This window comes from Oncorhynchus masou, chromosome 5, assembly GCF_036934945.1.
Source record: "Oncorhynchus masou masou isolate Uvic2021 chromosome 5, UVic_Omas_1.1, whole genome shotgun sequence".
Taxonomy (NCBI): Eukaryota; Metazoa; Chordata; class Actinopteri; order Salmoniformes; family Salmonidae; genus Oncorhynchus; species Oncorhynchus masou.
The window spans coordinates 43,330,049-43,339,100 of record NC_088216.1 but is presented as its reverse complement, the minus strand read 5'-3'; the positions used below and the strand labels follow the sequence as shown (position 1 = coordinate 43,339,100).

General features: G+C 43.5%; 1 protein-coding gene across 2 annotated transcripts in view; it reads right to left on the bottom strand.

Moving 5' to 3' along the window:
* Positions 1-6,283: 6,283 nt before the first annotated feature.
* Positions 6,284-9,052, bottom strand: part of chchd6b (coiled-coil-helix-coiled-coil-helix domain containing 6b) — a 61,277-nt gene continuing 58,508 nt past the window's right edge. For both annotated transcript variants that reach the window (XM_064965613.1, XM_064965614.1), the window contains one exon: positions 6,284-6,626. In XM_064965613.1, coding sequence (XP_064821685.1) covers positions 6,603-6,626 — 24 coding nt within the window. In that variant the 3' untranslated portion in view covers positions 6,284-6,602. The remainder of the gene's footprint in view (positions 6,627-9,052) is intronic.

Below are 9,052 nucleotides of genomic sequence, written 5' to 3'. Positions count from 1 at the left end.
CTCCCCTCTTCTACCTGTCCTTTATAGCTACATCACCCTCCCTTCCCCCCCCCTCCCCTCTTCTACCTGTCCTTTATAGCTACTTAACCCTCCTTTCCCCCTCCCCTCTTCTACCTGTCCTTTATAGCTACTCACCCTCCCTTCCCCCTCCCCTCTTCTACCTGTCCTTTATAGCTACTTCACCCTCCCTTCCCCCCCTCCCCCCCTCTTCTACCTGTCCTTTATAGCTACTTGACCCTCCCTTCCCCCTCTCCCCTCTTCTACCTGTCCTTTATAGCTACTTCACCCTCCCTTCCCCCCCTCCCCTCTTCTACCTGTCCTTTATAGCTACTTCACCCTCCCTCCCTTCCCCCCCCCCTCTTCTACCTGTCCTTAATAGCTACGTCACCCTCCCTTCCCCCCTCCCCTCTTCTACCTGTCCTTTATAGCTACTTCCCTTCCCCCCCCCTCTTCTACCTGTACTTTATAGCTACTTCACCCTCCCTTCCCCCCTCCCCTCTTCTACCTGTCCTTTATAGCTACTTCACCCCCCCTCCCCTCTTCTACCTGTACTTTACCACTCTCCACGTTATTTTTGTTTTGTTCAAACTTCAAACCTCCGTTCTTCTTCCCCTCCTACTTCTATCATCCGAACAGTCGCTTCTGCTTCCCCTCCTCCCTCCTTCAACCCTCCCCCTCATTCAACTCTCCCTTCTGCTTCCCCTCCTCCCTCTTTCAACCCTCCCCCTCCTTTGACTCTCCCTTCTGCTTCCCCTCCTCCCTCCTTCAACCCTCCCCCTCATTCAACTCTCCCTTCTGCTTCCCCTCCTCCCTCTTTCAACCCTCCCCCTCCTCCAACTCTCCCTTCTGCTTCCCCTCCTTCAACCCTCCCCCCTCCTTCAACTCTCCCTTCTGCTTCCCCTCCTCCCTCCTTCAACCCTCCCCCCTCCTTCAACTCTCCCTTCTGCTTCCCCTCCTCACTCCTTCAACCCTCCCCTCTCCTTCAACTCTCCCTTCTGCTTCCCCTCCTCCTTCTATAGTCCATTCTCTCCTCTTTTTCTTTTTCTCCCTAGTCCCTGTGTATACAGCATTCTTCCTCCGTCTTCCTCTCCCTGGGGCGGCAGGGTAGCCTAGTAGTTAGAGCATTGGACTAGTAACTGGAAGATTGCAAGTTCAAATCCCCGAGCTGACAAGGTACAAATCTGTCGTTCTGTGAACAGGCAGTTAACCCACTGTTCCTAGGCCGTCATTGAAAATAAGAATTTGTTCTTAACTGACTTGCCTAGTTAAATAAAGGTAAAAAATATATATATATATACTCCCAGTCGTCCTCCTCTTCCCTCACCCAGGCCAGCTGATGGAGGGGAGTGATAAGGTGTTCCACTTCAGATACGCTGCATGGCCCCTCTGGGATAAGACCTTTATCTGTGTTTGTGTGTGTGTCTGTGTGCTTGGAGATGGGTGTGAGATAATTAATGGCTGAGGGTCAAGAGTCCCCAGTAAACTACACACTGGAAAAAGTGGACCGAGCTTGACAAACGTTTTGCAAATTCAACCCAGAAATGTTGGCATGCCGAAAAACTATGACATAATTATGTTGATAAAATGTTTGATTCATCATACCTTTGCTTAGTGAGTTCTCCCGTTGTGGTTCTCTCTCCATCTTCTCTCTCTCTCCCCCTCCCATCCTCCTATCTTCCAGGAGCTGTGGCTCCTGTCGTCCCATTGGAGAATGAGCTGGGTTCTAATTCAATTACCCAGTAGCCAGTTCCAGTTGTTCATTAAGACAATTGAATCAAAGCTTATTCTATTAGCCCAGCCACAGTGATGTCAGCAAGCTGCGCCGATTGCAAAGCCACACACCGCAATTAGACTCATTGTCAGCTAGGCTGGACTAGGCCTGTGGTGCCAAACCACTGGGCGCACACTGGTTCAATGAATGTTTTTTCCACGTCATTTCAATGAAATTACGTTGATCCAATGTGGAATAGACGTTGAATTGACATCTGTGACAAGTAGGAAGTCTTTCAGAGAGAGAGAGCGAAAGAGAAACACACAGACAGTGTAACTTCAGGATAATTTCATGCATGTTCACAGATCATTGTGATAAAGCTTTATTTTCAAGTTACGTGTACTCTAAAAAAAACAGGTAACAATGGGGGCTAACTTTCTGCTAAGAAAACCATTCAGAAATCTTTAGCCATCACTATGAGACCATCATTGGGAATGGTCATGGAAAGCATACTGCGAAACCAAACGTATTCCGATGGGCATTGCTCTGTTTACATCCCCGTTCCGCATTCACTCACCCGGCTCAGTTAATTGCACGAATGGAAATCAATAGTGTAATAGAATTCAAAACGTGCCATGTCATTTTCAGACTTCGCACCTTCCAGCCGTCTCGTCGAATCAAAAGGTAGCTGCATGGTTTCCCACGGAAACAACACTTCCTGTTGTTCCAAAGTCTTTGACAGGAATAACGTGGGGAAGTAAGAGAGGTGTTGGGGAGAGAAGGAAGGAAGGAAGGAAGGAAGGAAGGAAGGAAGGAAGGAAGGAAGGAAGGAAGGAAGGAAGGAAGATCCTAGGACTTGTCTTTGCCTGACAATGATGTTGCCATCCCCAAAGCGACTTATAAAAGGTTAACGTGTTGCTATGTTTGTTAGTCTAACTGCAAATATAATGTACCGTTCTCTCTCTAACACCCATTGACCCTCCCCATACTGTAGGCAATGCCAGATCCAAGATCTTGTCAAATCACCCAAGATATTTCCTTAATTCCACCATCTTAATTAAAACTGAAGGTTAGAAATAAAAGCAATAAGGCAGATAACATTCAAAGGGCTGTTTAAACTTGGTCGTTGTGAATAATGGGGTAGGAGAGAGGATATAAGACATTTTATAGAGAGACTGGTATTTGTGGAGAAATGTCGGTGAGAAGGAGATGGGGGGGGCAGTAACCTATTTAATATATATGTATGTAATATACAGACGACACATGTGGTGTACAAAAGGCTAATCGCTGGTGTATGAGGGAAATGGCATGCATGCACACGCGCCACCCAACACACACACACACACAGATGAGATTGACAGTCCATCACAGTGCTAGTTGGTACCAGGAGCTGTGAGGAGTGATTTATTGATCTACCGTTTGACTCCCAGTCTGCAGTACTGTTGTTCTGGTGCTCTGGAATTGATCACACATAGTAGCAGAGAGAACAAGTCTGATTCCAGCAACAAACATCTATAGGGGTTGAACTCAAACGCATGCTAGAGGTGAAATGTGTGTCCGTGTTTCCATTAGCCGGTAATAACCGACTTTTGTAAAAAAAAAAAAAAAAAAAAAAATCCGATAAAATTGTAGCAGGACAATTGTCCTGGAGGGGGGAATCCCATTGCGAAATAATGCGTTTTAGCCTATTAATTGATTGAAATACCAGTCGATGTAGCTTGCGCCAGAGACGCTGCAACAGCGCACCAAACAGCTGTTTGTTGCTGCTGGAGTGAAACATGCGCTTTAATAAGCCCATTATCATTGCGCAACAATTCTAATGGCAATTGAATGTAAAATAAAAAAACAATGGCCACAATTAAAAATAACTAATTGTGTTTCTTCTCAACTGGTAAATTGAAGCGCACTTCCCATTCGCCAATCAAGTGCATAGGCAACTTGGCAGGCTTCAGCATGTCACACGCCACTTTGCAATGAGATGGAGACATGAGCTTGAAACGTTTTGCTACATATTATGAGGAATGTCTTACCTCGTTTCAAACTAGCCTAGCCAAAGTCTAACCAAACCTGCAGGCAATTATTTTATAAAGACTTCCATATGCCATTAGAACAAGTAACATTTTTTCTCTCGTGTTCTATTGGTTTTCAAATCAAGTTTCTTTCATTGTCCAGTAGCCAGATGCACAATCCTAGTCACATTAGCCACCCATGTTAGTTGTTGCATCTTTAGATATCCCGTCGAAATTTCTAACGGATATTTTAATCTCTGTCACATGGCGTTTTCCCACTAATTGCACTATGGAACGAACATTTGCGTGTAGCCTACTGCCTTGGAGATTGACATAGGCTAGTGATTTTGTTGTTCGTTACTCCTCTTGTTGGCTGTGGGAAAGTAAATGTGGACAGTTATTCTAACATAGGTGCGTGTGGGTTCCAAGTTTGTGGAAGTTATTTACATCATAAAAATGCACCTTGACAATAAAGCATTCCATTATCCCATTCGTATATTTATGTAAAACACCCTACTATCCTTAATGTGATGATTAGATTGAATAGTCATAATTTAGGCTAATATATTTTATATGACTGGAGACATTACCAGAACACGACAAAAAAATACAGGGTAACCTACTTTGGGCCTACGAAAGGGGGAGAGAAATACAATATGACCTACATCTAACCTAGAGGGAAAAAAAACACATCTTGCTAATGATCCTCTGGTCAAATCATGCTTTCTGGAGTGGTAGCTTATTTTTCAATGATTTGATTTATGTATAGACAGGAGTAGGCTATTTAGGCTATATAATTTTGGCAATTTAATTCAATTTACTTCAGGGAAAGCTTCCCCTAGCCTTATGGACGTGCAGCCTGTGTTCTCACATCCTCTAATTGCTCATCGGAATTCAGTAAGAATAACGCACGCCATTGCATCAGAGTTGCATGTCCTGTTACGATGAATTACCATAAACAAAATGTGATTTTGGCATTCTGTGCACCGTGGTTGGACGCCCTAATCAGGTTGTGCAACCAATGCATATGGATCCAGTATATGAAAATGCTTCCGGTGAAATGTCTGGCCCACATTTTTATACCGGAAACCCAAGTGTGTGTGTGTGTGTGTCTGTAGTTCTTCCAGACAATGGGTATGTGGAGTGAGATTTCAGCAATGGTGTGCTAGTGTGTGTTGGACGTTGCAGTATTGTATAGGGCTGTCAGCTGTACCTAGTTGAGCCTCTCTGCAGGGTGACCCTAAGGGTTATCTTCAAGGTTCCACCACACCTTGCTTTGCCGCTAGCGCACTGCCCGTAACCATGGTAACAGTGGAAAAGGGACAATGCTGCAAGACACACACACACACACAGGTATTGTAGGTAGTGGCACTAGTATCCTCTTGGGGACAAAGCCATAGGGATTGAGAGGGTTGGGGACCTGTGATTGATTGAGTGAGGGAAAAAACAGGATATGTTAAAGGAATAGGAAGGGGTAGAGAACAGATGAAAAGGAGAGAAAGCAAGCAGTTCTCACAATCGATCCCAGAGGTGTGTCATTCCAACACTCACACAATGGCGTCAGGTTATCCAGGGGTGAAAGTCGATTTAAAAAAAAAATCCCGTTACGGTACCTCCTATGTGTGCATGCTTTTTTTATGGGCCTAATTGAAAAGACATGACATTTAACTGTAAAAATGTATGACCTTTTAGTGTGGCAAGAACACAACCAGTCCTGATGTTTTTAAACAAATCACTTGAAAACGTAGGCTACCTGCACCCGTTCGTCCACTCCAAAGAAATTCCAGCATCTGAAAGTGCACGGTGCACCTGCCATTTAATGAATGGAAAGAGACGTCTATTAAAACACCAACAAGTGTTATGTTATTCGGTGATTGTCATTAGGCACATCTGTAGCCTCACTTGATTGATGGGTCCACTGCTGTCTGTCTTGGCCCCAGCCAATCATCTCTGCTTTGGCAAAAATATTGTACATCGATCCACACCGCAGTTTGGAGCGTAGCCTATACCTCCGGTTTTCAATTTCATTTGCACATTTTCTTCATGCTGCCGACAGGCAGTAATGATAAATGATGGTGTAATAGACTAAATCTTTGTTTTAATTATTATGATATGCTCATGTTCTACCGGCGTACCTCCACTATTTATTTTTGACAGCAGTCCGCAACGGAGAATACCGGACATTCTCCCCCCCCAGTTTATCCGATACCCGTATCATTAGGTCATTTACCTTACCAATTGAACATAAGTATGCAAGGCTTGAAATTAAAACTGGTGCTCCAGAATAATCACCGTCCTACATTCTACATCTGCATTATAAAATATGACTTTTTCTTAGCTACTAACTAATCTTCCATAAATCTTAAACTAATCCCTCCCCCCACCCACACACACACACCACACAGTCTCCCTTGGTATCTCCATGGAGTCGGCTTAAGGACGCCAGCTGTTTAATGAAACCATGAGCACCGTGCAATCAAGCCGCGCATTGTGGGTAGGAGGCACCCCGAGTGTGGGGCATTAACGTCAGGAGGTGCAGCACGACAAAGAGCCATCTTCAATCTCATTTTGTCAGGATTGGAAGGATTTATTTGAGCCCTGAAGGATGTGCCAGTGCAATTTCAAAATAAATCAAGACAATGCACTACAGATGACAAATCAAGATAATACACTCCAAAACAAGGACATGGAAAAAGGGAGAGAAGGCATGCGGTAGGTATAGTGGTAGGTAGTGCTGGATTGAGTCCGAGTGGAGTTGGGCCCAGTTGGATTAGTTTAGACAGAAAATGGAGGGTGATTTAAAGTGATGGGGGAAGATGGATGTGCTGCTCTCCTTCTCCTCCCCCGCTCCTTCCTTCTCTTCTTTGGTTTCTTGTTCTTTCTCAACCGTGGTTTATCAGCAGGGTCTGTGGACAAGGCACAGCAAGTGACCGTCAGTCATTCAGTCTATAGACATGGGCAAAGACACAAACGCAGAATCGCAAAGATGTTATCATATACTCACAATGTACTTACACACGCATTCAAACGGTAAGAAATTGTAGTCCTCCCCTCCACCCTAACACACTCCCTCAAACAGGTTGATGCTACATAGGTGTTCCGCCAAGACTCCAAAAGAAAACGAAAGCTCTCTAGCTCACCACAGACTGAGTAATGACTACGTTCACACACACACACACACACACTACAACCCATAGCCATAAAATACAGGTGGATAAATGCTGATCGCTGTTCACAGTGAGTAAAGTAACACTCCCTATACTTTGAATGCATTTTTTTAATGTGAAAGGTAGGTAAACGTTTGCGCAAAATAAATAAGATGCATCAACGGCATTTATCCTCCACTACACCATTGCATATGAGCTACTGTATACTCGTCCTATCCACAATAAACCCCTAAACCCTACCCCCATGTACTTCTGAAAGAAATATTGTAAGCAATATGGTGAAAATGACAATTCCACCTTGCCCATCGAAGGTGGGAGTTATAGCCTTATTGCTAGTACCTATCCAATTCTTTTTTAGACTTATCTGATAATAGGTACAATCACAGGCTGATAGGCAATAGCGCACGCAGTCACACACACACACACACACACACACACACACACACACACACACTTCACTGACTCACTGGCTTTTCTCTCGGAAAAACTAAAATAATAGAAAGGAAAATCAATATCTGTCTTCTCTCGTCTGCACTAACAGATTCTCTCAGAACCAGTCCGTCAGTCACCAGCAAACCATCCAGCCTGTCATTTACAGTAGGCCTCAAAATATCTGGCACCCATGATTGGCAATGCACATGCAATTCTTAAAATATAAACAATATAATTGTAGAGAAACTCAAAATACCAACATGTGAGAAATGCTGTACTTTATTAATGTCTCAATGGAACCCACCAAAAATCATACAATTATTTAATACTAAATAAATTTCACCAAAATCAAAGGTTACATAATTATTGGCGCTCCTCATTTAGTACTTCGTGCAACCGCCTCTTGCAAGGATAACAGCATGGAGTCTTTTGCTGTAATGTTTGATGAGGTTAAGGAAGACATTTGGAGTGATTTTGGACCATTCGTCTATGGAGATCCTTTCAAGATCCTTCACATTCTTGAGTTTGAGCTTATCAACTCCCCTCTTCAACTCAGCCCACAGGTTTTAGATTGGATTGATGTCTGGCGACTGAGATGGCCATGGCAGAACATTGATTTTGTTGTCACATTACCATTTCTGTGTGGATCTTGAGGTATGTTTCGGGTCATTGTCTTGTTGGAGAGTCCACCTACGGCAAAGTCCCAGCATTCTGGCAGAGGCAAGCAGATTGTCAGCCAAAATTGCCTGATACTTGGTGGAATTCATTATGCCATCAATCTTAACCAGTGCCCTTGGATCTCTGGAATTAAAAGAGCCCCAAAACATCACTGACCCACCACCATATTTCACCGTGAGTATGAGGTGCCTCTCCTTGTATGAATCTCTGTTTCGACGCCAAACATGCCGATGCTGTATCGAACCAAAACGTTAAATTTGTCTAATCTGACCAGAGCACCTTCTTCCAGTCATATTTTAAAATGACGTTTGGCAAACTCCAAGCGCTTGCGTCTGTGTCTTGGAACCAGAAAGGGTTTTCTTCTGGCAACCCTTCCAAAGAGCCTGTGGTTGTGGAGGTGGGGTCTGATGCTGCTTTTTTAAACCTGGTGACCCCAAGACGCCACCAAGGCCTGGAATTCTTTCACAGTGAATCTTGGAGATTTTGTTGCTTCTCTCACCATCCTCTTCCCTATCCTGGGGGGCAAAATGCATCTGCGTCCTCTACCCGTGAGGTTTACAACTGTTCCATATCTTTTGAATTTTTTTCATAAATTGCCCTGACAGTGCTCAGTGGTATATTCAATCGTTTGTGGATCCTCTTGTAGCCATTACCAGATTTATGAAGGCCTACAACCATCTGTCTCCTTTGAACTGCCAGTTCTTTTGATTTCTTCATGATGTTGGATGACAAAGGGATATTGCATGCGTGTTACCTCATTTTTATACCCTAGTGAAACAGGAAAATGATGTAATGGCTCAATATAGTTCCTTAAATAAGTGGAATTTAATTACTGGTTTAATTTTGGTAGATGTTATCTGCAATAATCTTTAAGGGTGCCATTCATTGTGATACCTTGATTTGGAATTAAATAAATAAATGATTTTGGTGGGTTAAAATAAAGTACAGGATTTCACACATGTTGCTATTTTGAGTTTCTCTTTATAATTATATTGTTTATATATTTTTAAGTATTGTTTGTGCATTGCCAGTCAGAGGTGGCAGTAATTTTGGAG